This window comes from Ictidomys tridecemlineatus, chromosome 11 (genome assembly GCF_052094955.1).
Source record: "Ictidomys tridecemlineatus isolate mIctTri1 chromosome 11, mIctTri1.hap1, whole genome shotgun sequence".
NCBI classification, from domain to species: domain Eukaryota; kingdom Metazoa; phylum Chordata; class Mammalia; order Rodentia; family Sciuridae; genus Ictidomys; species Ictidomys tridecemlineatus.
Genome location: NC_135487.1, coordinates 1,061,991 through 1,089,894, shown reverse-complemented (window position 1 = coordinate 1,089,894; position 27,904 = coordinate 1,061,991). Strand labels below are relative to the sequence as shown.

Genomic DNA, 27,904 nt, shown 5'->3' with positions numbered 1-27,904 from the left:
GCTCTGCAGAACCCAGCAACCAGGCTGCTGTGGAGCCACCCAAGCCCTCCACCCAGCCAGGAGGAGTGGGGTTGCCAGGGCCGCGGCCCCCCAGCACAGGGCCGGCTCCGCCTGGGCACAGGGACCTGAGTGAGTCTGTGAGTGTGCACACCTGTGTCTCCGTGTGCCAGGGAGGGTTCGTGGGGTCCTTGTTTGTGGTCCCTGGGGAACTACGAAGGCCCAGGCCCTGAGTCCTTCAGCTCAGCAGTGGGGAGGGAAGGGCCTGGCCGGGGCCTGGAACCCTCAGAGCCAAGCCCCATGGTGTGGGCCAAGCCAGGCAGGTCCCCACGGTGCCCCACCAGGTCACCCAGGTATGAGCAGGGCACAGGCCCTGGTGGGAGCTGCCAAGGCTGCACGGCCTTCCTGAGGCCCTGCTGGGAGGGGCAGGGGTACAGCTGGGCGTCCCCTCAGACCACCCGACTCCCCCCAGGGGGCCTCAGGGGCAGGTGCTTTCAGAGAGACCCAAGCAGGCAGGGTCGGCCCCCTCGGTGGAGGAGGGACCCCTGGTGGACCCCAGCCCCGAAACCACCTGGTGAGGGGCGCTTCAGTGCACTGACCCTGAGGTCTCAGTGAGCCAGTCAGGGGAGGCTGCCTGAGGCTGGTTTTGGGTGGCCAAAGGGCCAGTGGATGTCCACCGCCTGGACGCTAACCCCAGCCCCCTCCAACAGGCACCCGTGAGGATGGACATGGGCCAGGGGGGCCCCCAGGTGTGATGTCAGCCCAGGAGCTCGTGGCCGGCCTCTGCCGGAAGGGGGACCAGCACCTGGCCCTGGGGGACCCCCTCCTGGCCACGGCCTTCTACCTGGCTGCCTTCAGCTGCCACGCCCCCTCAGCCGTGCAGAGGCTACGAGGGGCGCTGGCCGAGGCTCGGGGAGCACCTGTGGTGGCCACCCTGGAGGCCTGGTGCTGTGGGGACAGCCGAATCCCCACCATCCTCTGGGACGGCATGGCAGTGGTCTCCCTGACCGGGGCTCTGGCCTCTGCCTTTCTCGGTGCCCTCTGCCCTGACCACCCGGCGGCTGTCCTGCACTCCCTGGCCGGGCTGCTGGCTCATGGGCGCCACAGGGAAGTGGCCCAGCGCTGCACTGCCCTGCTGGACGCTCACTCCCGGCAGGCCCTGGAGCTGCAGCTGACCCGCGCCCTGGCCCGGGTCCTGTCTGGGGAGCAGGCAGGCGCCGGCGTGGCCGAGTATCTCCAGGCCTTCGCCTCGAGCGCAGAGCGGACCGCGGCCTTCGTCCACACCCACCAGCGTCCCTACCTCCCCACGCTGCTCAGCACCCTGCGGGACCATGTCTCAGCACAGCCGCGGGCCACCGTCAGCGACGGCCAGCAAGAGGCTGACGGCTGGGGCCTCCTGGCTGCCCTGGACCCCGAGGGCACCTGGAGCGAGGTCCTGTCACCAGAAGCGCTGCTCCGTGGTGGCAGGTATGAGGACTGCCTGGCCGCCTGCAGCAGGGCCCTGCAGTCGGACCCCGCGAGGGACAGACCCCAAGGTAGGGAGTCCTGGTCCCCGCAGGGATGCTGCCCCCTGGGTTAAGTCTGCCTGGCGGGGGGAGGGGCCGGGCTGGGACTCCACGGGGCAAGACGGGCAGGACCTGCTTTCCAGAGCACCCAGGAAGGAACCGAGTGGAGTGCACAGGTCACTCCAGGCAGTGGTCAGGGCAGGCTTCCTGCACGAGGGGCCTCGGGCTGAGAGGGGCCTGAGGAGGCCCTGGGGAAGAGAGAGCTTCACCTCGCCACAAGGCGCCAGCGTGGCCGTCGGGGACGGGGCCCAGCTGCACTCTGAAGGACCGGTTGTGCCCTCAGAGCCACCCAAGGGTGTCCAACGTAGGTAGAGTGAGAGGAGTTGCACGTTTAGCTTCTTTGGAGGTCGTGTGGGGTGTGCCATAGGAGCTAAGGAGAGTGAAGAACCTGCGGGGAGACTGGGAGGCTGGTCCAGGCAGGGAGGCTGGGAGGTTGGAGAATGGGAGGCTGGTCCAGGCAGGGAGGCTGGGAGGTAGGAGAATGGGAGGCTGGTCCAGGCAGGGAGGCTGGGAGGTCGGAGACTGGGAGGCTGGTCCAGGCAGAGAGGCTGGGAGGTTGGAGACTGGGAGACTGTCCAGTCCAGTCATAGAGGCTGGGAGGTTGGAGACTGGGAGGCTGGTCCAGGCAGGGAGGCTGGGAGGTAGGAGAATGGGAGGCTGGTCCAGGCAGAGAGGCTGAGAGGTCAGAGAATGGGAGGCTGGTCCAGGCAGAGAGGCTGGGAGGTAGGAGAATGGGAGGCTGGTCCAGGCAGAGAGGCTGGGAGGTAGGAGAATGGGAGGCTGGTCCAGGCAGAGAGGCTGGGAGGTTGGAGACTGGGAGACTGTCCAGTCCAGGCAGAGAGGCTGGGAGGTTGGAGACTGGGAGACTGTCCAGTCCAGGCAGAGAGGCTGGGAGGTAGGAGAATGGGAGGCTGGTCCAGGCTGGGAGGCTGGGAGGTTGGAGACTGGGAGGCTGGTCCAGGCAAGGAGGCTGGGAGGCCGGAGAATGGGAGGCAGTGACAATCATCCCCAGGCTCTCAGGCAAGAAATGATGGATCTCAGGTCAGGGAGAAAGGTTGCAGCAAAGTGGTGGGTCTGAGAATCACTGACTTAGAAACAAGACTATGGACAGATTTAATGATGGAGAGAGAGGAGTGGAGCAGGAGAGCCAAGAATCATTTAGGAGTTTGTTGAAAGCTGGACCAGGGAGAGGAGGGGAGGAGCAGGTAGGAAATGGGTGTCATAAGTTCTAGACATTCTCAGTGTATTAGCCAGCTTTCTGTTACTATCACTAAACAGCTGAGATCGTGCACCTACAAAGAGAAATGGTTCATTGTGGCTCATCATTTGAGGTTTGTTTGTGACTGATTGGCCTTGCAAACAAGGACATTTCCAAGACAGAGAGTGCACAGTGCCAAGGCTACTGGTGACCTCCACAAGGAGCGTGGGGAAGAACCAGGTGGAAAGAACAGAAAAGTGAAAGAAAAGTTATTTCTGGAACCCTCCACTGTAAGTTATCAGAAAATAGTCAGTAAAGAGTCCTGGGCCTCTGGGGGAGTAGGGCCTCGGCACCCAGAGCACAGCTCGCAATGGCTGATGAGTGAATGGGGGGCACCGGCCACCCCAGGATGGAGGGGGCTCCCCCCTGGGCCGTCGCACATGGACAGGCACAGGGCGGTAGCTACAGCCTCTGGGAATGTGTGAGCAGGCAACACCCAGCCCCGCCCAGGGCAGGCTTCCAAGAGCAGGGCCACGTCTGCCAGGGGGCTCCCAGGAACCGCAGGCCCAAGTCGCCCAGGGCAGGGGGTCGGCCTCTCCAACACAGACGCCTCAGGGGCAGTGAGGGGGCTCTCTCAGCTGCTTCCGATGGGGCCCCATTTCTTAAAGGTTCTGCCACCTTCCAGAGTGCCACAGGGTGGGGACACTTGGGCCTAAGAGGGGACAGAGGATCAGCACACAGATATGTGAGAAAGGCCCACTTAGACCCTCCCACTCAGTCCTGACAACAGATGGATATAGTCATGTGAGTGACCCCAGGTAAGACCAACAGAAGAACTGCCCACATCAGCAGCTCAAATTTAAAAAGAACCATGTGCCAATAAAAACAGCTGTTGTTTTAAGCCAAGTGCAGTAGCTAGGCCTATGATTCCAGAAACTCAGGAGCCTGAGGCAGGAGGATCACAAGTTCAACCTGGGCAACCTAGCAAGGCCCTGTCTTGAAATAAAAGAAAAAGTTAAAGGATAGGGGTGTAGCTCAGTGGTAAAATGCTCCAGGTTCAATCCCCAGTACAACCAGGGGGAAATCTGCTTATTGTTTTCAGCTGCCAAGTTTGGGGGTCGCTAGGTAATAGTGCTTAAAACTGATAAAACTTCTCACTGAGTCAAGGCCTTCCCTTTGGACATCGTAATTGTCCAAGTTTATGAGGTTTGGGGCGTTTTGATACAAGTACCCAAGTGTTCCAATCCAATCAGGGTGACTAGCCTTGTCCTGTGCAAAAAAAAAATGAATTCTAGGTGGATCATATCAATCGCTAAATCTCAGTTTCTAAAAGAAAATGTCAGAGGATATAAACAAGAGCTCTGTGAACAGCTGGGTTTCTTTGGACACACAAAAAGTGGAAATGGTAAAGAAAAATCGGATAAATTTAATTAAATTAAAAACTGGAAACTTTTGTTTTGAAAATGGAAGGACAAGCCACAGAGAGGCTTGTGGCTTTCCAAGCAGACGATGGGCAAAGGTTCGGCATGCAGAGGATGTGGAGGACGCCTACCTGTCCACCAGAAAGACCCAACAAGAGCTGCACAGGCCTTCCCCGAAGGGAGAACACAGATGGCGGACAATACATGCAGAGCAGGCACCTCACAGTGATGAGACCAAAGCAGACGGAACAGCGAGAAGCAGCCTCCTGCCTCCAGATCAGGGGATTAATCAGTGAGTCTCACGAGTCATCAGGAAAATGAACAACAACCGACAGATCATAAAAACTGTTACGGCTGCAGCAGAATCTGCTTCCAGTCACGTGGAGTGGCTTCCGGGCACACGTGCCTCACAGATGACCACGGCAGAACATCCAAGGCAACCGTTGGAAGGTGCGGCCGGAGCCGGCTGACCCTGGAGGACGAGGTGAGCCGGGGGACGCACACGCTGCGGCTTTCTGTTTCAGGGCTCCTTGGCCCGTGCAGGCTGCAGTTTGATTGGTCTGAGATGACCAGGGACAGAGTTCAGAGCTGGGAAAAGGGGACTGCAGGAAACTCCCGAGACGGAGCCACAGAAGCCGGCAAGATCCAAAATGTGTCCATTCGATCCACTGAAGTCCTCGGCTGACCATTGACATACCATTCATGGGGAAGATGAGGTCGTCTGAAAAAGCAGAGACGTCAGGTCAGAGAGGAGGAGGTACAATTTGAAGTCTGAACCCAACCTGTTGCTAAAAATAATCCAACCCCTTCAGAAGAACATAACTAAATCCAGCATCTCTATAACTGGGAGTTTGAGGCCAGCCTGGGCAACATAATGAGATCCTGGCTCAAACAACAGGAGAGGAGAGGAGACAAAAAGAGAAAAGAGGAGAAGAGAGAAATAGAAATTTTAGAATTGAAAAATGCAATAACTGAAAAGAAAAATCATAGCATAATGGAATAGAAGGGTCAGCACAATCCAAGACAGACTATAAATCATCTGACAAAACAGAAGAAAAGTGAGCAGAGCCTCAGTGACCTACAAGATGGTATACAGAAGGCTGCGGGGTATAACTGGAGCCTTGGAGGGGAGAGGCACACTACCATGTGGGTAAGAAACAACTACTCTCCTCAGCCCCCAGGGCTCTCTCCAGCCGCAACGTCCTAGGTCCATGAACTATGGCAGAAATCAGGGCTAGAGTTGCTTTAGTTCAAGCATCAGTGACCAACAGGAAAGGCCCCATTTCCTTTGCTTTGGCACCAGAACTGGACAGGGTGACCCTGCTGTTGGTTAGCCAGTCTTGGGGTGCAAGATGCTTTTTTCTTGGTCATGCTAACCCTGAGTTAAACCTCAGCCCTGTGAGTATGGATGGTAATGATCCCCGTCTGGACACAGGGATGGAGTGTGGGCCTTATCATCTGTTATGGGCTGGATCTGAATGTCCCCAAAAGCTCAGTGTGTCAAAGGCTTGGTCCCCAGTGCAGTGAGGTACAGAGCTGGGCTTTGGGGTTGGATGGTGGGCTCCGACCTCAACGGTGCGTCATCCCTTGAGAGCTGAACGGACTCCTGGGAGGAGGTAGCAGTGGAAGGCAGGAGGGACGTGGCTGGAGGGTGCTGGTCACTGGGGACACGCCCTGGGGCTTTACCTGCCCCACCATGATGTGCCCCCCTGCCTCGGGTCACAGCAATGGGGTCGACCGATCATGAGACTGAAACCTCCAAAACTGGAGCTGAAATGAGTCTGTCCTCCCTGAAGTTATTCTTCTCAAGTATTTTGGGGACAGTGATGGAAAGTGACCCAGAGATGAGCCCCACCTCACAGGGCAGGGAAGGAACCTGAGACCTGGCCAGAGTCGGTCAGTGGCCCCAGTCTGCCTGCTCCGGGTCTCTGGGTGCCATCGCCTCTCTCCTGCACCTGGGGGAGATGGGCTTCATACAGGGAGTATCCAGTCCCAAGGGGCCCGAGAAGGCAGGACACAGTGGCCACCGTGGTCAGAGCCTGAAGGCCAGTGCTGACCCGCAGGTGAGGAGGTCGCCAGTCCCTAAAGAGGACATTCAGTCCTAACTCCTTCACTCAGATGTCAGGGGAGTCCCAGGGACCGGGTGGCTGAGGCAAGAGGATCCTAAGTTCCAGGCCGGCCTCAGCAACTTGGCCAGATTCTGTCTCAGAAACCAAAGGGACTGGGAATGGAGCTGTGGCAGAGCCCCAGGGCTCATTCTCCTGTGTATGACCTTCCTGGCTGTGGCTGGGTTCCCGTCCTGCTGGTTGCTGTGGCTCTTGGGCGCCTCCTGCCGGGCTGGTCTGGCAGTGCCACGCCCTGGGCTCCTGGGAGCCTGCAGGGAGACGCCCGAAGCAGAAAAGTACTTGGAGCGAGGGTCCAACGCTGCGCGGTAAGGGGCTGCTGCGGCGGGAGCTCCTCCAAACGGGCGCTTCGGTTTCTCTCCAGATGAGCGCCGGGCAGCTCTGCTGGTCACGCGCGCAGCGGCGGCCTTCTTTCTGGGTGGCCGAACCCACGACGTGCTGCAGGACCTGTACCAGGCCTTCCGCGAGAGCCCGTCCGCGGCGCGGAGGCAACTCCAGGCGGTGCTCTCAGCCACAGACCAAGAACGCATCCGAGTCCAGGCTCAGGAGACCGTGGACTTGGGCTTCGCCCACTTCCAGGAGGCTGTCCGGAGTCGCCCCCAGCTCCGCGAGGATGCGGGACGTGAGCTGCTGGTCCCGGTCACCCACGCGCTCCGCCTCCTGCTTCGCTTGGAGCCCGCAGGGCAGCGAACTGTGCTGGGCACCCGCCTGGCGGAGTGCCTGCTGCTGGCCGGGGACGTGGCAGGCGCTCGGGCGCTGTGCGAGCGCCTCCTGAGGCCCAGGCACCCCGGAGAGCTTGCTGGGGACAGTGGGCCCGTGAGGGCGCTGCGTGGCTTCTGCGCGCTGCACGTGGGCGACACGCGCGGCGCCAAGGAGGACTTCCAGGCGGTGGTGGAGCAGGGGGCTCCGCATCCTGGCGGCTGTGTGCGGGCGCTGTGCGGCCGTGGGCTGCTGCGGGCGCTGGCCGGCAGCGCCTTCCTGGGAGCGCTGGATTATGTCACTGCGTGCCGGCTGCAGCCCGAGGAGGCACTGATGACCGCCAAGGCCTACGTGCCCTGGAACCAGCGCGGACTGCTGCTGACCGTGCTGCTGGAGGAAGGCCGCAGGATGCTGCTGCGCGGGTGTGGCCCTGGCCCTGCGGACGTGCCCTCCTGCAGGAGCAGAGCTGCTGAGATGGACGGCCCTGGGGCACAGGAAGGGTGAGAGCTGGCCCCGCCCAAGAGGGGCTGCCACTCCATTCGGGTCTCCTGGGAGGTAGAGGGTGTTTGTTCCTGTTTACAGGTGAGTAAAGCCAGGCAGCCTATCTGGGTGGTTTCCCTGAGCATCCAGGACGATTCAGCCCCAGATCTGAGCTTAGGGTCTCAGTCTGTGAGCATCCTGCACTGTGGGCTTCCTGTCCCTAGGAAATCAGAGACCCAGACATGGAAAGGAAACAGTAAAACTCAACGTGTCAGCCCGCTGCCGCATTTCTGTCTAGAGGTTTCTTTTTGTGCATATACAACACATCTGTGTGTAGTTTGTAGTCTACTTTCTTGCTCCAATAGATGATGAAAGTCCTTTGTTGGTAAAAACGCCTCCAGGCAGCAGTGTGCGTCCTGAGGCCACTGGCCAGTACTCCTTCCTTCAGCCCCGGGTCGTAAGGCATGGTGGGAACATCCTGTGTCCACCACAGTCTCCTCCTTCAGTGAGAGTGGAGCTCCTGGTGGAGAGCAGCTCCAGGGCAGGGTCCTGGACCTCTGAGCTCCCTGCCCTGCCCACTCGGCACAGCCCCCACCCCTGCCCTGGGGCTTCCTGCACAATCCTTGCTAACCGAGCAGGCACCGGCCTCTGGCTGCTCCAGTGTGCACTCTGGTGGGTCGCTGGGAGGTGGGGGAAGGCAGCGAAGTGAACAGCCTCCAGACAGGGGCCTCCAGACAGGACCCCCCAGACCGGGGCCTCGGCCCATCACTGCTGCCTCTACTCCAGGCCTCATTTGACGTGTGCTTGCACCTGCCGGTGGGGAGGAAGGGTTACCAACAGGTTGACTTTGGCTGTGCCGATGAAGAAGGGACCTAGAACTGAGCACAGCTGAGCTTCTCCCGAGGGTCCACTCAAGTCCCAGGCTCTGGCCTCTTCTGGAATGGAAGCTCAGGACATTTCCATGTGGACACCAGGAGCATCCCAAGTGCATCCTACCTGCCAAGAGCTCACCCCTGAGCCCAGCAGGGCCAAATTGTTAACCCACATTTTTGCAGAAAAGGAAATCCTGAGGTCTACTCAGGGTCAGTGCTACTACTGACCGATATGTGAACTCAGTTCCTCCTTCTGGAAATGCCTACCCGTGGGGTGATGGGAAGACCCAGCGGGAGGGTGAGGGCTGAGGGGCCATGCTGGAAACAGCAGCATGGACTTGGGTACAGTGTGGTGTGAGGGTCATTCCTCAGCTCCACCCTGCCCTGGCCACACAGCAGACAGTGGGCTGTGAGCTGGCCCAACCTGCTGAGCAGCTGGGCGGGGCCTAGGGAAGGGGCTGGCCCACCCTGAGCCACTCTTTCCACAGGGATGCCCATGGCGTGTACCAGCTGGCCACGATGCTGATGGAGCTGGACGTGGAGGACGAGAACTCACAGCTCCTGGCAGCCGATGCCCTTTACCGCCTGGGCCGCCTGGACGATGCCCACAAATCCCTGCTGGTGGCCCTCTCCCGGAGGCCCCAGGCAACCCCTGTGCTGGCACGGCTGGCCCTGCTACAGCTGCGTAGGGGCTTCTCTTACGATGCCAACCAGGTGAGAAGGCTCAGGTGCACTGCTGCAGGGCAGGTGGAAATGGGCATAGCTCTGCGGAGGGCAGCAGGCCTCCCGTGGACCCCGCTCAGCACCTACAGCCTGGACTTTGGAGCAGGAAAACCTTTTCAGCCCCAGCTCTGCTTCCTGCAGCAGGCTCTTACCTCTCTGACATCAGTCTGTTCATCTACGCCCCGGTCCTGCAGGTTGTCTTGGTAATTAGCTGGAACAGGTGCCCTAAGGCCTGGCAGGTTGGCTTCGGCTGTGGTTATGAAGGAAGGACCTAGAACTTACCACAGCTGAGCTTCTCCCCGAGGGTCCCACACAAGCTAAGCTTGGACATGGTCCTGTTGAGGTGGGGGGTCCCAGGCCTTCAGCCCCTGCCTGCCTGCCTCCAAGACCCCTCAGCTCCTGGGATGGCAGAGCCTCTCCTGCCTCCCTGTGTGGAGGCTCCTGCTTGGGCCAGAGGCAGCTGGTGATGTTGAGGAGGGCTTCAAACCCTGGAGTGCAGGAGGCGACACCTGCCAGCCGGGTTCTGTCCTGTGCTGGTTGGAATCCTGACCCCTTTGCCCTGGGCAGAGAGTAGGAGGGAGGGACACCCTGGAACTTGCTATCCTTCCACCCTGCCCTGGGGCCAGTGTGTGCACCGGAGGCCAGAAGGGGGCAGTACTGGGTCTCCTCAGGCAGAGCCGCGGAGGGAGAGGTTTGTCTGCCTGGGGTCTTGCACTGCCCAGAGCAGACTGGCCCTGCCTGGCCGGCCCTGGGATCCTTCTCCACACCTTTGGATGGCTCCCTGAGCCTCTATGGTTCGAAGCCCCTTCCTGGTCAGGCCTCCCTCCTGGAGGCTCGTGGAGGTGAGTCTCCCCTCCATGGTCAGAGGAGGTCCAGGCTCAGGGACGTGAGGGCTCCACCCTGCCCTGGCCACACGGCAGACAGCGGGTTGCGAGTGCAGCTGGAGCCCCCTCATTCCTCCCACCTGGCCCTGTGGTCCAGCTGGGGACCAGACCCTGCCTCGGGGAGCCCCCCACTACCAGACGGGGGGACAGGCAGAGAGGCCCCTGGGCTGGAGGAGACGGGGCCGGTGGGCAGGGCGTGCTGGCCAGGGGGCAGTGAGCAGGAGCCAGAGGCAGGAGGTGGTGGCAGCGACTCTCTCGGGCCCCAGCAGCTGGTGAAGAAGGTGGTCCACTCTGGGGACACAGCCTGCCTGCAGCCCACCCTGGACGTCTTTCGCCACGAGGACCGGCTGCTGCTGCAAAGCCACTGCCACGCACGGGCCCTGAGCATCCTGCGAGCGAAGCCCAGCGGGGTGGACAGGGAGGCCCACACCAGGGAGGCCATCGCCTACCTCTCTCTGGCCATCTTTGCTGCGGGTAGGAGGACCCCTCCTGCCCAGGGTCCAATCCTGTGCCAGCTACATGGAGGCACGGGGCTGAGGACAGCTGGCTTCCCAGGTCCATGGGCCCTGGGAGCCCCTGTGGGATGGACAGTGGGGCCACTCACTGAGGCACTGGAGGTCCAGGAGAGCATGCCACGGCCCAGGAAGGGTCTGGGCCAGCTGGGGCCTGAGCTGTGCCCTGCCTGGCTCCTGGGCTGCTGTCCATGCTGTCTCGGCCCCGGGACGAACAGACCCTTTCCCAGCTCCTCCTCTCCCTCCAGTGAGGGGACCCGAGATGTTGGCTCCCCTCAGACCTCCCAGAAATAGTGCCTGAGGCTTCAGGTGCCCACGCAGTCTCCAGGCAGGCCGAGCTGCCACCGGGGGCTGGGCACAGGGAGGCTGCTGCCCTGCTTTGGCCCCAGGTAAGGGCCCGGCCCCGTGCGTCTTAGAGTGGGGTGTTCGGTGCTGTGTGGGGCGCGAGGCTCAGAGGAGGGAGGGTCTCTCTCAGGCTCACGGCAGGCTCCTGGGTGCAGGGCGCTGGTCAGACCCACGGTCAGACTGCAGGGGCTTCCACCTGCCCTCGAGCAGGTGCCAGCAAGGCTGCGTGAGGCGCCTGTGACGGCCGGGAAGGGACAGGCTGAGAGCAGCCTCAGGTCGCTCTCCCCTGCATCTGGCGCTGAACAGACACCCAGAAGCGGGTGGTGGTGTCCTCTCTGGGGAGGGCCTCCTCCTCCTGGCGGGTGCAGAGCCTCACACGTCCCCCAGCCACCCCGGAAATCCCCATCCCCCTCGCCTGGCCTCACTTCGGAGGGAGGGCAGTGCCCCTGCCTCTTCAAGGTCCCCCAGTGTCCACCAGTCCTCCCAGATGCCGCCCTCCTAGAGGGCTCCCTCCCCCTGCTGCCCGTGACCTGCCCGGCCCTGCTGCCCAGTGGGGTGTGAGCTCCCCACTGTGGACCCCCCAGTCTGGGCACCAGGAGGGACACTGGACAAGTGGCCAGCCACAGCCATGTCCTAACCATGCCCACTTCCTACAGGGACGGAGGCCAGTGAGTCCCTACTCGTCCGAGCCCGCTGCTACGGGCTCCTGGGCCAGAAGAAGACTGCTGTGTTCGACTTCAACTCCGTGCTGCGGGCCAAGCCGGGGAATGTGCAGGCTCTGTGTGGACGGGCCCTCGTGTACCTGGCCCTGGACCAGCTGCAGGTGCCAGGCCACTCTCCCCTCTGGGGCTGGGCAGGTGGGGCAGGGAGGCCAGGGCAGTGCCTTCCTCCTGCACCCAAGGAGTGCGAGCAGGGCCAGGTGTCACGAGCCGTGACGTGCCATCAGAACCCCCTCCTCCTCACCTGCACTGCAGGCCGCAGGAGCCGCACCCACAGGGCCACCTCCAGGAGCCCCACTCTTCCACGACTCCTGCACGGACACCCAAGCCCTAAGGGTTGATGGGGCCTCCCCAGCTTAAAATGTTCCTTAATGGCTGCAGGTGTCCCTCTACAGGGACGTAGGCCACGAGGGTCCCCTCCACTGCACGGTCTGCTGCACAGAGCCCCGTGTTAAAAAGGATTCACAGGACGGGTGCAGAAGGAGTACGTCCTGTCTGCCGTGGGTTCGGCCAGCAGAGCCCTTGGAACTTTGATCTGACCTAAATTACCTGCTTTTTAGGAGAGAAATGATATACTTAAGACCCTCTGCAGAAACTGCTCCAATTCAGGGTAAAATGTTGGGAGCCAGGCGGACAGGAGGAGAGGTCTGGGTCACAGCAGCCTGTGTCCTCGAAGACAGTTTCTGCTTGTTGCTTTGTGGACACTCTGTTTGCACACTCCCTGTGTGTGCGGAAGGGCACCCTCTGGGGTCTGCTCCTGGGCAGGGGTGTTGGGTCCAGGGTCGGAGGGCAGCCTCAGGCCGATCACTCGGCCTCTCGCGCCCAGTTTGCTCTCCGTAGAAGTGGGTTGCTAAGGAATCACCAGGGCTCAGGCAGCACTTGGGGATGGATGGAGGTTAAATCACAGCGCACCAGACGCACGGGACAACGCAGGCAGGACCAAGGGACGTTCACGGCCACAGCCGTGCACATTACAAGACAAAGATCCCAAGTCACCAATCCAACGATTTAGGGAACTACTGAACCCAAAGCAGGCAGAAAGAAAGAAAGGAGTAAGGTTGGAGATAAAGACAAGACTAGAAAAACAGTAGAGAAAATTCATGAAACCCAAAGTCGAACCCCTCGGAAAAGTCAAAGCGGACAGACCATTAGCTGGATGGACTTAAAAGTCCCAGTGACTCAAGAGGGTGGCACGTTCAGGGCCAGGCTCAGCAGCTTAGCAAGGCCCTGTCTCAAATAAAAATAAAAAAATTAAAGGGCTGGGGATTCGGCTCAGTGGTTAAGAGCCCTTGGGTTCAATCCCTGGTACGAGAGAGAGAGAGAGAGAGAGAGAGAGAATTCGGATCTCTAAGCCCAGCATGAGGTGGGTCATGAACACCCGTCCTACAGGAGAGGAACACAGGGAGGAACAGCTCAGCAGGACAGCTGACAAGCAGGTGGACAAAGCAAGAGGCTCGGGAAGAAAAGCCTAGGGACACTCAGGGCCACTGACAAGGCTGTGCTGGTCGCCGGACGAGTGTGCAAGGCCCTGGACCTGCGCGGCCCCGGGGGAGTCTCCAAACAGTCAGAGACTCAACAACAAAAAGCAAAGAAGAGGGAGAAGTTCCTAAGTCACCCAGAGGCCAGCGACACCCGACCCCAAGACCAGGCCGACAGTCCGGGAAAACCTGAGGAGGGCCCTGACGGACACCAGTGGCCGTGCGCCAGGAGGTGGGATGGGTCCTCGGCACGTGAGGCGGTCCAACATGCCGTCCCCGCCAGGGTCCCCGCATTGCAGAGCACAGGAAGCAGGTGGTGACCACAGAGCAGGAGCAGCACAGGACGGATCCAGCCGCTTCTGTTGAGAACTCCCCGCAGAGCAGGGTGGAAGGAAGGACCTCGGCGTGACGAGAGCGCGTGTGGGAGCCCACGGCAGACGTCTCACCAGACGGTCAGGCGGAAGGCTCTCCTCAGGGTGAGCGGCAGCAAGGCCACCTCCACCCCGCCCAGCGCTGACACTCAGGTCAGCTGCCGGGAGGGAGGAGTCCCCCAGAATCTACCGGCAGTCACAGATCCAGGAGAGTGGCAGGCCACCAGGGGCACCCACGGACCCCAGAGTGATTCGCACTCACGACCACAACCTGAGAGGACATTCAGAAAGCGTCTCAATGACAAGAGCGTCCGATGACCAAATATCTAGGTTAACCCCCAGGAAGTCAAGGATGCATAGGGGGGCGACTAGGAGGCATGGCCCAAAGAAACTGACAGATAGAGTGTTTCACGTTGTCACCGTGTCTGGGTCTCCCTGTAGGCAGGAGCGCTCAATGCAGACTCGGTGCAGTCCCTACCAAAATCCCCACGAGGGACTTGGGCGGGGCTCCGTGGTGGAGCGCTTGCCTCGCTCAGTGAGGCACTGGGTTCAATTCTCTGCACCACAAAAATAAATACATAAAGATCTTATGTTGCCAGGTGCGGTGACCACGCCTATTATCCCAGCAGCTCAGGAGGCTGAGTCAGGAGGATCGCGAGTCCAAAGCCAGCCTCGGCAAAAGCAAGGCACTAGGCAACTCAGTAAGACCCTGTCTCTAAATAAATACAGTACAAAATAGGGCTGGGGACGTGGCTCAGTTGTTTACTGCCCCTGAGTTCAATCCCCGGGACTTAAAAAAATAATCGTGTCCATCTACAACTAAAAATGTGTATTTAAAAAAATGGTTTTTTATGGAAATAGAAAAACTCCCCGCAGAATTAATTCATATGGAGCCTCAAGGGACTCCAAATAGGCAAAACAGTCTAGAAAAAGAACAAAGCTGGGGCCTTAGACCCTGCCCTCTCAGTCACGGTGAGCATCGCAGTGTGCTGCTGGCACGAGGCCCCTGTGTCTGCAGGGCCCGGCGGAACGAGAGCCCAGAAATAACCCTCCACCCGTGTGGGCAGGCAACTTTCGGCAAGCCAAGACCAGCGGGGGAGAAAACTATTCTCAATACACGATGCTGGGGGCCTGCATCCACATAAAATGCACCTGGAGCCTCATCTCACTCCACACGCAAAAAGTAACTCAAAATGGATAAGAAGTCCAGATGTAGTCATGCCTGTCACCCCAGCAATCCAGGAGGCCGAGGCAGGAGGACGGCAAATTTGAGGCCAGCCGCAGCGATTTATCAAGACCCTGTCTCAAAAAATTAAGTAAATAAAAAGGGCTGAGGCTGCAGCTCAGTGATAAAGTGCCCCTGGGTTCAATCCCAGGATGGAAAAAACAACAACAACAACAACAACAACTAACCATAAGACCTCAGACTTCAGACCTGTTAGAAGGACTCACGGGAAATGCTGCACGACTTTAGATTTGGCCAGTTTCTTAGACTGACACCAAACCAGGCAACAAAGGAAAAAGTAGACCAATGAGACTTCAGGAATCCTGAGCCCCGTCGTGCATCAAGGGACCAAGCCTACGAGCAGGTCACCAGGCCACCCCCGGCCAGGCCTGCCACCGACGCACCCAGCAGCCCAGCTCACAGGGGCCAAGGGCTTGAACGGAACTGCCCAGAGGCCAAGAAGCCCAGGAAAAGACATCCAGCGTCACCGTCCTCAAGGAAACGCTCACTAAGCTAAGGGATGCCACCATGCACCCGTCAGGAGTGTAACAGTCAAGACTCTGAAGTGACAGGTGTGGTTGGGGAAACTAGCCTTGTGGAACTGTTGGCAGGAGTGCTCAATGGCTGGGCCACCAGAAAGAAGACCATTGGGCCTGACGCTGGAGCATCACGCCTCACGGAGAGCCCTGGTGGCCACTGATGGAGGAACGGAAAAGCAGAACAGTCCACCACTTGGGGGGAATATTATTCAGCCCAAAAAAAGGAAGGGGATTCTGACACACACTGCAGCAGATGAGGCTTGAGGACGGGGCACTCAGTGCAGGAAGCCAGCCAGAGACGAGGCCCTGAGGGAGGCACTCCTGGGAGTCCCTGCAGTAGGCATAGTCATGGGGACAGAAACAAGAGGAAGGACTGAGCAGGGGCCGGGCCAGGAGTCCTCCTCAGTCTGCAGGGATGCTGCGTGAGGCCTGCACTGCACACGCCCAGAGCACGGCAGAAGCAGAGGTCACCTGCGCTGGGCCCACAGCTGAGTCGTGGCCAGGGCCAGGCAGGGCTGGGGATGCTGGAGTCAGCCTGCTCTACCCAAGAGCAAAGCCACACCTGGCCAGACCATAATGGCCCCTCCCCGGGTGACGGAAATGTCCACCAGAACAGAACCAGCACCGCCCAGCCCCAGAGCACAGGTCAAGAGCACGGGCCGCAGAGACCCAGGAAAGTGTGATGCGACCAGGAAAGCGCTGCTCAGCAGAAACAGGCCCTGGGCGGCTCCGGGCTTGGAAGGCACGGCAGGTGCCCAGAGCAGCGAGCCCAAGGCCCCACGAGCCTGGCTTAAGGGCAGTGGGAGGCCTCCAAAGAAGGGCCAGTGAGGAGAGCCCCTGAGGCCCAGCGGGGAGGCTGTGTCTAGAAGGGGTGCTCCAGGGGCTCTGAGGCTACGACCAAGCCGGCTCCACCCTGGACTCCCAGAGGAGCGGAGAGAGGGGCGGACACACGCTCCCAAGGAGCAGGGACGGGGACCTCGAGACAGAGAGGTCCTTTCCGAAGGCAAAGGAAGAGGCAGCAGCTCAGGAGCGGCTGCAGGGAAAGGAGCCCCAGTTGGTGGCGTCCAGCCCCTGAGGAGGCGAATCCCGCGGGAGCCAGAGCCCTCGGAACCACCCCTGAGGCCCGCAGCTCGCCCACTGCAGGAGGAGGCGCCCGCGGGGTGGTCCTCATCGGTACCCTTTGGACAAGCAGATGAATGGGATCCTCTGACTGTGATGGCTCAGGAAGATGGCGCCTTAGAGCTCCAATCCCCAGCAGGGAAGGACCTTGGACTGGCGCTGCCGCGGGGCGGAGCCTAATCTCCACCACAACAGGGGACCTCTTCCCAGGTACCGCACTGCTGAGTGCCACCTGCTGGAGAGAGTCCGCCGTGTCCCCACGCTCAGGCTCTGGCAGGTCTTGCGCACCCATCCGTGGGTCCGTGGGGTGGGTGGGCCATCCCGACGGGTGACAGCCCTGCAGGGAAGAGGCACTGTTGCAGCCACTGCCAGGATTGCGGGGCTCCAACCCGGTACCCACCAGGCCGTGGGGTACCCCACCACCTACGGGCCAAGGGGCATGACGGGCCCCTCCTGGTATGAGGTCTCCCAAGGGCCCCCAGTGGGGAGTCTCCCTGGACGAGGGACCCCGAGGGGCATGGCCCCTCCAGGAACGCCGCCCAGGTACAGGGACCCCCTCCCGGGAACGTGCCCACCAAGACCCTGGACTCATGGTGACCTCCTCCGCTCCCTGCCTGAATCCTGAAAGGCTGAACGTCGCCCCTCCATTCCCCTGTGGCCTGGGACACGTTTGTGACCAACTCTCCAGAGTATCGTAAGGAAAAGAAAAAGAAACAGCACTCGGGGTGCAGAAGGGGACCCCATCCCGAAGCCTGTCCCAGGAGCACCAGAAGCCGCCACCAAGAGCGCCTACACGTGGACGCACTGTGCGGGAGGTCAGCAGCGTGGCAGGGGAGGGGACTCACCTTCGTGGCTCGCTGCCTGCGGAGCGCCTTGAGGACGTGGGATCCGCAGAGTGAATGCCCACAACAGGACAAGGACACAGCCCCGAGGTCAACAGAGGGACAAAAATGGAATACTGAAAATACTCAGCTAACCCCACAGATCAGGAGGGGACACAGAGGCCCCAGACAGGGCAACCAGGGAAAGACCCCAGGAAGATGGCCCAGGCCCCCACTGTTGAGAGCCACAGCCCAAGGGGCCCCAGAAGACTTCCAGCTGCCAGCTGATTGGCTCCTCTGCGGTGATGCTCATTGGGCTGTTTCCCCGCCCTTTCAGACCACGGAGCCGCTCATTGGGGGACTTTTTTGGCTCCGCCCACACGACCCAGCCAATCGGCCTCAAGAGCAGGAGGAGTGGAGGTGAGAGGCTGGTGGAAGCCGGTGGTGGCAGTTGGGCTCTGAGGGTTTTTCCTGAGGAGCTGTGTGGTGTGGTGTGTGTGGTTCTAAAAATAAAGTCTTTTCTTTTGACAAGTGGCTCCTGAATCGTGCCCAGCCAGACTGCGGCATTTGGTGGCCGCACACACGGGGAGCGACTGAGGGTAAGTAAACTGCTCGCCCCTGAGGGCAGGGCGAGAGGAAGGGGAGCCATTTTAAGTTTCCTCTTTTGTTTTGCTTCACTTTTGTTTTAACTTGCCTGTCCCTGGAGATGGGTGAGAGGGAAGAAAAACCGCTCACATCTGAGGAAAAACTATTTCCGTCTGAGGAACAGATAGGGAGAAAGGACGGATGCACACGTCAGGAGGATAGAAAGGCTGATATAATGATTTTGTGTGGTTCCATTTTTATTTCATTCTGTCTCGGTTTTGTTTGGCGTCATCTTGTTGGGTTGTATTATAGTAGAAATACGGGATCAGCAATTAGTAAAAAACAAACCGAAAGACTGTTAAGTAAATTGTTAGAGGAAGGAGGCTTCCCAGTAAAATCAAGAGCCGTCAGGGCATACGTTGATACAATACAAAAATGTAGCCCATGGCTTTTTAAGGAGGAGCTGTTAGATATATCACAGTGGCACCATCATGGTGAAGATTTAAAAAGAATAGAAAAGAACAGCCCAGGGACTCTGCCAGTTGACACATTGCCATTGTGGACGAACGTATCTGGTTTGCTTAGTCCAAAGCCTTCAGTTCAGACAAAGGTAGAGGAAGAAGAAGACATATTGATTCACGTAAAAGAGAAGGTCTCTCAAGTTAGTCAGAAAGAGGAAAAGATTCAAGTACAAGAGAAGGTCTCTCGAACTAGAGCAGAAAAAGCCATCAGGGGGAAAGTTACAACAGGAGACTGCTACTAACAGCACTCTATCACCAGAGGGCGTAAGCGTCCAACCAACAGCACCACCTCCATATGCTGGGAGGCCCCCAACCCCCGCAGTTGATAGTTGGGATCCTGAGACAGGATCTCAAGTATTAACATGCCCTGTATTTTAGGTAGGAGGGCAGCGAATTCGCCATGCTTTAAATTTCAAAACAGTGAAGCAGCTAAAAGAGGCTGTAATAACCTATGGTCCTCAAGCACCCTTCACTGTAAGCTTGGTCGAATCCATTACCAACTTGAACATGATGCCAGCAGATTGGGCTAATGTTTGTAAAGCTGTGCTAAATGGAGGACAATACCTGTTATGGAAGGTTGCCAATGAGGAATTTTGCAAGGAATCGGCTAGGCAAAATGCAGCAGCTGGTTATCCTCAGAGAAATCTAGATATGCTGTTAGGAAAGGGACCTTATGAGGATCAGCAGCAACAAATTGCATATGATCCTGGCGTACACATACAAATTGCTGTAGGTGCAGTTAGGGCATGGAAAACTTTATAAGGTAGTGTTGGGGTATTTATGCTAATGGTGTCATCGGTGGTACAATTTTTCCAAAAGGAGCCATCACTGAACTGCTTGCAGAACCTGCCTGGACTATGTATCACTTGTATGCATTGTGAACTCACTTGTATGCATTGTGAACTATCTGTTGGTGCAGCGACTTGTGGTAGTGTTGGGGTATTTTTGCTGATGGTGTCATCAGTGGTACAGTTTTTCCAAAAGGAGCCAGCAATTGGCTTGGTGTATCTTCCTCCCTTCTTCTTGTCATGGTCGTTCAGCTAAAATTTGGGGGCCAACAGAGGTGAGGCAAAGAACCTCACACCCCCCCCCACTGGTACAAAGACCTATCCACAGGTGTGGCTGTATGCTGGACCAGTAGTCAGTGACGGGTAAGATCCAATTGCAATGGTACCAACCTAAGACAGGAGGCTGACGCCTTGAGGTCAGCTCATCCTATAGTGGGTAGGGACCATATGTAGTATTGGACAACCTAAGGCAGGCACGGTCCCTAAGCCACATGCTTGTTGTTTAAACAGAGAGGGGGAGATGTTGAGAGCCACAGCCAAAGGGGCCCCAGCAAACTTCCAGCTGCCAGCTGATGATTGGCTCACAGCAGCCCCAGCAAACTTCTAGCTGCCAACTGATTGGCTCCTCTGCGGTGATGCTCATTGGGCTGTTTCCCCGCCCTTTCAGACCATGGAGCTGCTCATTGGGGGACTTTTTTGGCTCTGCCCACGCAACCCAGCCAATCAGCCTCAAGAGCAGGAGGAGTAGGGGAGGTTTAGAGGCTTGTGGGAAGCCGGTGGTGGCAGTTGGGCTCTGAAGGTTTTCCTAAAGAGCTGTGTGGTTTAGCGTGTGTGGTTTTAAAAATAAGGTTCATTTCTTTTGACAAGTGCTCCTGAATTGTGCCCAGCCAGACTGCGGCACCCACTGCCGGCCAGGACAGGAGCAGGTGGCTTACCATCTACTCGTCAAGGCCCTCCCACAAGGCCTGGCCTCCGCCTGGCCTCCTGTCCTTCTGGCCCTGGGCAGGGAGGCCTACATCTGAACAGCAAGCCCAACCCTCTGCTTTCCTACCTGTGTCTTGCTGCCCCTCGGGCACCAGCCAAGCCCACCTCTGTCCCACGGCCCTGGGGGGAGCCTTCCTGTGCCCCACACCAAGCCTCCCTTCCCAGAACCCCGGGACACTTGCCAGACTGGGCTTCCGCCCCTGGGGTGCCACGGCCCAGGCTCCAAGGAGCATATGCCCGAAACCCGCCAACTCCGGAATCACCCGCTGGGAGGGAGCTACCCAGAGAGGGTACCACCGACCTCGGGCAGGTCAGGGGGCTGAACTTGGAAGACTGATGGGCAGGTGAAGGGTCTGGCCTCAAAAGGGGGTCTCAGGGCTGGTAACTGTGGGGGATGAAAGCCAGTGAGCTGGGTCCTTCAGATGCCCAACCAAAACTGGGCTGGCGCATGAGGCTGCAGCCACGGACAGCAGGAAGGGCAGTGAGCTGGACGGGCAGACCCTGTAGGACCCCGGGAGAGGACCCGAGGCCCAAGAACAGGGATGTCCCTCCCGGCTGGGATGACTCCTGAGCCAGGCTGCCCTCTCCCCTTACAGGACGCCGTCGACGACGTTATCTCTGCCCTGCGACTCGACCCAGGGACCGTGGTCCCCGAGATCCGCTCTCTGAGGCCAGAAGCTCGGGTGCTACTTACCCAGGGCCTCCACTCCCGCTGCCGGGCCCTCCTGAGCCAGACTCTGGACATGCGGGTCTCCCTTGGGGACGAGGACACCCAGGGCCTCCTGGCAGTGGGTCAGGCGCTGACCAGAATAGATGCCACTCAGCCCAGCTGGCACCTCCTCCTCGTGGACACATTCCTGGTGCTGGGTACGTGTCGGCCAGGAGTAGGGGACACAGACATCTGTCCCACACCCCTGACCTGCTCTGTTCCTCTCTGTGAAACAGAAGAGCCATGGACTGCTCTGGCTCCTGAGGCCCCTTCACCCCAACTCCACGGCCTCAGCACCCACTGGGCCCGTCTGTGGGCGGGGCTCCCTCTCACCTGACCTCTGGGCCCGTCTGTGGGCGGGGCTCCCTCTCACCTGACCTCTGGGCCCATCTGTGGGCAGGGCTCCCTCTCACCTGACCTCTGGGCCTGTCTGTGGACAGGGCTCCCTCTCACCTGACCTCTGGGCCAGTCTGTGGGCGGGGCTCCCCCTCACCTGACCTCTGGGCCCAGTCTGTGGGCGGGGCTCCCTCTCACCTGACCTCTGGGCCCAGTCTGTGGGCGGGGCTCCCTCTCACCTGACCTCTGGGCCCAGTCTGTGGGTGGGGCTCCCTCTCACCTGACCTCTGGGCCTGTCTGTGGGCGGGGCTCCCTCTCACCTGACCTCTGGGCCTGTCTGTGGGCGGGGCTCCCTCTCACCTGACCTCTGGGCCTGTCTGTGGGCAGGGCTCCCTCTCACCTGACCTCTGGGCCCAGTCTGTGGGCGGGGCTCCCTCTCACCTGACCTCTGGGCCAGTCTGTGGGCAGGGTTCCCCCTCTCCTGACCTCTGGGCCTGTCTGTGGGCGGGGCTCCCCCTCACCTGACCTCTGGGCCCAGTCTGTGGGCGGGGCTCCCTCTCACCTGACCTCTGGGCCCATCTGTGGGCAGGGCTCCCTCTCACCTGACCTCTGGGCCAGTCTGTGGGCGGGGCTCCCTCTCACCTGACCTCTGGGCCCGTCTGTGGGCGGGGCTCCCTCTCACCTGACCTCTGGGCCCATCTGTGGGCGGGGCTCCCTCTCACCTGACCTCTGGGCCTGTCTGTGGGCGGGGCTCCCTCTCACCTGACCTCTGGGCCATCTGTGGTTGGGGCTCCCTCTCACCTGACCTCTGGGCCGTCTGTGGCCTCTCACAAGGAGCCCTCCTGCCCCACACACTCATGCTGCATGAAGCAGGGATCCACTGTGGTCCAGGGGAGGCCAGCCCCTTCCTGGCCCATGTGGGCCGACCCCACCTCACCCTGATGCTCACCCCTACCTGAAGGGTGCTCTTGGCGCCCGCCTTGGCCCTCCAAGGGCTTCAGGGGCTTCTGCCCACCTCCTGCTGCTCACACCACGTGCTCTGCTCCCCTGGCCCAGCCTTGCCGGAGGGCCTCAGGAGAGAAGGCCGTCCCTGTGGTGACCTCCAGGAGGGCAGTCAAAGCCCTGCTGCCCCACCAGGGGTCATGCAGTGGGGGCAAGGGCGGGTCTGCAGGTGGGTCCATGCAGCCTGGACGTGCTCCCCGTGTGCAGCTCCCAGCTCTGTCCCTGGGGCCGAGTCTGCCCCTCAGCTGCCCCTGCCAGCACGGAGCAGGGAAGGCATGTCTCACAGCCTGTGCGTTCCTCGTCCTCAGCCACAGCCCCCAACTGTCCTTCCTGGATCCACAGGCAGCTATGAGGAGGCCAGTGTTCCCCTGCAGGAAGCCCTGTGCCCCACGTGCCCACCGGAGGCGGCCAGGGCCCGGAGGGGCCTGCTCCAGCTCAAGAAGGGAGATGTCCCAGCTGCCATCCAGGACCTGCAGTGTCTGGCCGAGGTGGACGCCCAGGACCTGCGTTTCCTGCTGCAGCTCCTGGAGGCCTCGGAACGGCACAGCGTGGCCCAGGTGTGCACAGATGCCCCGACAGCCACACCGGCCCCTCCACACAGCACGGCTGAGACCCTGGGCCACCACAGGGCACGGTCCCTCCCCACTGCTGGGTTGGTTCCAGCTGGATGGGGTGAGGTGTGAGTAGGAGGTGCCAGGTCTTGCCCTGAAGACGGGCCACTGCCCACCTTGGCAGCACAATTGCCCACCTTGGCACCACCTTGCCCACACACAACCCCATAGCCCCTGGGCTTCTCTTCCTGGGGTACAAAAGTACAGGTGACGGGTGGGAAGAGGAGGACCCTCCCAGAGTCGGGCTGAGTCAGCAAGGGGCTTCCTCCAGGCCAGAAGCCCACCCCAGAGGCCAGCCAGGTCAGGGTCAGGAGGGCACCACAGGTGGGGAGGCCAAGACCACAGGCTTTGAGCTTTGGAATCAGAGACCAGCGTCACACCCCAGCACCTGGTGTGCTTCCCAGAACTTCCCGAAAGGCTGGCCTGCAGCGCACCTTACTCCCCAGGTCCAGGGGAGCCGCGGAAGGCCACTAGGGCCAGCAGGTTCACTGGGAAGTGTCCTGTGATTTCTGTCCCTAGCTGACTGAAGAAGCAGGGTCAGTGGAGAGGAGGAGGCATTGGGCAGCTTCCCAGCGTGGTCTTCAGCTCAGAAAGGAAGCGGCCTGGGGGCGGCAGGCCTAGCCAGCAATGACCGCCAGTCTAGCAGTCCAGAAAGGAAGGTTGAGGTGGACATGCTCACTAGCTGGCCTCTGGCCCACCCAAGTGCCCCCAGGGCACACAGCAAACCTAGTGCATGGACATCCAGGGGCCTGCACCATGCTAGCGCCAGCCACAGGGAGAGCCAAGGGAGGACAGGTTGGCAGCATGTTTGGTCCCCAACCTTGACTTTGGTGCAGGGACTGCAGCAAGGGGGAACCAGTTTGTGCACAGCTGGCCCTCCCCTCCTGACCTTGGGAGGAGCTGCACCCAGGGCCTGGGCTGGGCAGAGGGCACTCGCCTCCTGTCCTTAGGGTCCTGGCAGCCCCCAGCAGGTGGTGGGGCCAAGCAGCAGCCCCTGGAGGCCCGCAGAGGTGGTTCTGAAGATCACCAGAGGCCTGCCAGGAGGTGGGGCTGTAAGGCTCCCGAGGGAGGACAGGAGATGCCGTGTCCCAGCGAGAGTGGCAGCTGAGGAGGACACTTGCAGACACTGGCAGCCTGAGCTGGGCCGTGCCGATTCCAGGATAGGGAGTCGCAGGGAGGGCCCTTTACCTAGGCGCTGGCCCCCGCCCAAGGCCAGCAGCCTCGGCTGGGCTGACCCTGTACGCCCTACGTCCCTGTGTGTCCTCTGCAGGCAGCAGCCCAGGAAGCCAGCACCCTCCTGGACACAGGGCACCCCAGGCGGGCGCTGGGCTACTGCTCGTTGGCTGTCCTGGCTGGTGGTGGCAGTACCCGCCACCTGCGTCTACGGGCTGCCTGCCTGGCTGAGCTGCAGGAAGTTGACCGGGCGCTCCAGGACCTGGACCACGTGATCCGGGAGGGAGCCGGGGACGGGGACCTGGCCAGGCGAGCCGAGGACTTCAGCTCCCGGGGCCGCCTGCTGCTGAGCCTGGGCGACGAGGAGGGCGCCACAGGGGCCTTCGCCCAGGCCCTCGAGCTGTCACCGGCCCTGGGCCAGAGCCGCCTGTGGGCGCAGCCAGGCCAGGCCCCCACGGCCAGCATGTTCCTGCGTCTGGGCCAGAGCTGCCTGGAGGAGCAGCGCTACGGGGAGGCCCTGACGGTCGCCCAGAGTGGCCTCTTGGTGAACCCCCATCACGGCGGCCTGAGGAGGCTGAAGGCTCGAACCCAGAGGGAAACAGCCTCCGGCTGCCGGCTGCTCTGACCAGCACTGCCCTCTCCCAGGCCCCCTCCCTGGGCACCTGCCTTTCTCACCCGGGTGCGCCACAGCTGCCTGAACCAGTGCCCTGCCACCTGCCCGGCCCTCGGTGGCCTCCCATCTTCACGGAGGTGCAGCCTCCCACCAAGCTCGGGTCCCTTGGCAAACAGCTGGGGCTCTGGCCTCCACGCGGCCTCAGGTCTGGTCCTCAGCTTGGGATCTGCAGGTTTCCCTGCTCCACCTTCACTTCCTTCCTGATTTTCCAGGTTGCTCCCTGCCCAGCCATCCCATCCATCGGTCAGTCTGTCCATCTGTCCACTCACTGGCTCAACAAATATTTGTATCCCCAGCTGGGATGGGCCAGGCTCAGGAGTTCTGGAAGCCCAGGGGTGGCAGCAGGCACCTCTTCTCCCACGGTCCTCCCGACCTGGGGCCTCCTTCCCCATCTGTTCATTGAGGACATCTCAGAGTTGGTGACATCAAGCAAGGAGTGTGCATGTACCTAAATCCAGGGGGACCCCTGCAGCCCACTCGTGCTTTCCCCCAGCCCCGCAGGGGTAGCCCCTACATGCCCCGGTTCACCTCACAGGGGTCTCAGTCCGTCTTGCTTGCCTGGCACCTTGGTATGGCCTGAGTGTCCCCAGAGTTCATAAGCTGAGACCCTAAGCCCCACTGGGATGGCGCCAGGAGGTGGGGCCTGGGGAATGGACCGATGCCCTTATTCAAACAAACACGGCCTGAAGCCCCCCACCCCTTCCCACATGAGGAAGTGGGAAGGCAACTCTGAGCCAGGTCCTCCCTGAATCGCTGCACCTTGACCTTGGACTCCCACCCTCCAGAGCTGTGAGAAACACGTTTCACCAGTCGCTCAGCGGTAGGCTGTGTTTCTCATGCTGTCCTGAACATGCTGAGACACCCCTGCTCCTCTACCCACACCACCCTGAGAGCAGGCTGCTGGCCCCTGAGGACTAGGCCAAGTCTTGTCCCTGTGGGGCCCCAGCCCAGGCTTTACCTGGGGAGGGGGCTGCTCCAGGCCTGAGCAGCCCACAGCCAATCTAAGACTTGGGCTGAGGACCCAGGAAGCCAGCATGTGTCCCCCAGGTCTGGGCCTGATGCCTGGGGGCTTCTCCAGCATTTCAAGTCCACCCTCCTCCCTGGTGACCCCTGACCTGTCTCCCAGGTCCCCAGCCCCTCACTGCTCAGCCGGAGGCTGAGACAGGCCTGAAGGTGCCCTCCCAGGGCTGCCCAGTTCAGCTCTTCCTTTACTCGGGACTTCTGCCCTCGCCACATCACTAACTCTAGACCCCCAGGGAGTCCAGGTTTCACCCCTCCAGTGACCACAGCTGATGCAGACGACTTGGAATCCCTGTGAGGACACCCACTCAGCAAAGCCGGTGCGTCCAGGTGGCCCGCTGCCCTTGTCCCCAGGTCTCAGTGTGAGTCCTGGAGCCTGGCCAGCCCCTGGGCACTGAGCCTTTTCCTCCTGGGCCCACCATGGTTCTTTGCACACACCCAGGGGGTGCCATGGCCTGACCCTCGTGTGGGTCCAGAGCTGCCGGGTGGTGGTGAAGGACTAGGCAGAGCCCAGGGGACCCCTCAGCCAGTGCAGTCGCCATCGCTGCCATCAGCCCAGTGCAGCAGAGCTGGGCTCCCAGGCCCTGACCCCGCTGGCGCTTCACGTCCAACACGGTGACAGCTCCAGCTGTGAGAAGCCCCAGCTCCGCCCTCCTGGCTCCCAATTCCCACTGCAAGGGGTTCACCCTGCAGTCAGGCCCCGGGGCAGCAGGCTAATGCCACCAGACCGCAGGGCCCTGGGTCAGCAGGATGGCGCCACCATCCTGGAGGGCCCTGGGTCAGCAGGTCAAAGTCACCCCATCCTGGAGGGCCCTGGGTCAGCAAGTCAACACCACCCCATCCTGGAGGGCCCTGGGTCAGCAGGTCAACACCACCCCTCCTGGAGGGCCCTGGGTCAGCAGGATGTCGCCACCCCTGCTGGAGGGCCCCGGGACAGCAGGTCAAAGTCACCCCATCCTGGAGGGCCCTGGACAGCAGGTCAAAGTCACCCCATCCTGGAGAGCCCTGGACAGCAGGCCAACACCACCCATCCTGGAGGGCCCCAGGTCAGCAGGTCAAAGTCACCCCATCCTGGAGGGCCCCGGGACAGCAGGCCAACACCACCCCATCCTGGAGGGCCCTGGACAGCAGGTCAACACCACCCCATCCTGGAGGGCCCTGGACAGCAGGTCAACACCACCCCATCCTGGAGGGCCCCAGTCAGCAGGTCAACACCACCCCATCCTGGAGGGCCCTGGACAGCAGGCCAACACCACCCCATCCTGGAGGGCCCTGGACAGCAGGCCAACACCACCCCATCCTGGAGGGCCCTGGACAGCAGGTCAAAGTCACCCCATCCTGGAGAGCCCTGGACAGCAGGTCAACACCACCCCATCCTGGAGGGCCCTGGGGCAGCAGGTCAACACCACCCCATCCTGGAGGGCCCTGGACAGCAGGCCAACACCACCATCCTGGAGGGCCCCAGTCAGCAGGTCAACACCACCCCATCCTGGAGGGCCCTGGACAGCAGGTCAAAGTCACCATCCTGGAGGGCCCCAGTCAGCAGGTCAACACCACCCCATCCTGGAGGGCCCTGGACAGCAGGTCAACACCACCCCATCCTGGAGGGCCCTGGACAGCAGGTCAACACCACCCATCCTGGAGGGCCCTGGACAGCAGGTCAACACCACCCTATCCTGGAGGGCCCTGGACAGCAGGTCAACACCACCCCATCCTGGAGGGCCCTGGACAGCAGGTCAACACCACCCCATCCTAGAGGGCCCCGGGACAGCAGGTCAACATCACCCCATCCTGGAGGGCCCTGGACAGCAGGTCAACACCACCCCATCCTGGAGGGCCCCAGGTCAGCAGGCCAACACCACCCCATCCTGGAGGGCCCTGGACAGCAGGTCAACATCACCCATCCTGGAGGGCCCTGGAGAGCAGGCCAACACCACCCCATCCTGGAGGGCCCCGGGACAGCAGGTCAACACCACCCCATCCTGGAGGGCCCCGGGTCAGCAGGCCAACACCACCCATCCTGGAGGGCCCCGGGACAGCAGGTCAAAGTCACCCCATCCTGGAGGGCCCTGGACAGCAGGTCAAAGTCACCCCATCCTGGAGAGCCCTGGACAGCAGGCCAACACCACCCATCCTGGAGGGCCCCAGGTCAGCAGGTCAAAGTCACCCCATCCTGGAGGGCCCCGGGACAGCAGGTCAACACCACCCCATCCTGGAGGGCCCTGGACAGCAGGCCAACACCACCCCATCCTGGAGGGCCCTGGACAGCAGGTCAACACCACCCCATCCTGGAGGGCCCTGGACAGCAGGTCAACACCACCCCATCCTGGAGGGCCCTGGACAGCAGGCCAACACCACCCCATCCTGGAGGGCCCCGGACAGCAGGTCAACACCACCCCATCCTGGAGGGC

The 27,904-nt window shown here is 60.9% G+C and overlaps 1 protein-coding gene across 1 annotated transcript; it reads left to right on the top strand.

Moving 5' to 3' along the window:
• Positions 1-26,585, top strand: Ttc34 (tetratricopeptide repeat domain 34). Its single transcript, XM_078025061.1, has 9 exons — positions 1-137; positions 708-1,532; positions 6,669-7,503; positions 8,844-9,069; positions 10,232-10,436; positions 11,476-11,642; positions 20,566-20,836; positions 22,359-22,573; positions 23,898-26,585. The coding sequence occupies exons 2-9, from the start codon at positions 752-754 to the stop codon at positions 24,423-24,425; spliced, it is 3,228 nt and encodes a 1,075-aa protein (XP_077881187.1). The 5' UTR covers positions 1-137; positions 708-751; the 3' UTR covers positions 24,426-26,585.
• Positions 26,586-27,904: the final 1,319 nt, after the last annotated feature.

Bases quoted from the DNA above. Each gene is read 5' to 3' on its own strand.
- Ttc34 (XM_078025061.1), top strand. From the start codon at position 752: ATGTCAGCCCAGGAGCTCGTGGCCGGCCTCTGCCGGAAGGGGGACCAG. The intron at 1,533-6,668 runs GTAGGGAGTCCT...GTTTCTCTCCAG, and splicing joins CGCGAGGGACAGACCCCAAG to ATGAGCGCCGGGCAGCTCTG. The intron at 22,574-23,897 runs GTGTGCACAGAT...TGTCCTCTGCAG, and splicing joins AACGGCACAGCGTGGCCCAG to GCAGCAGCCCAGGAAGCCAG.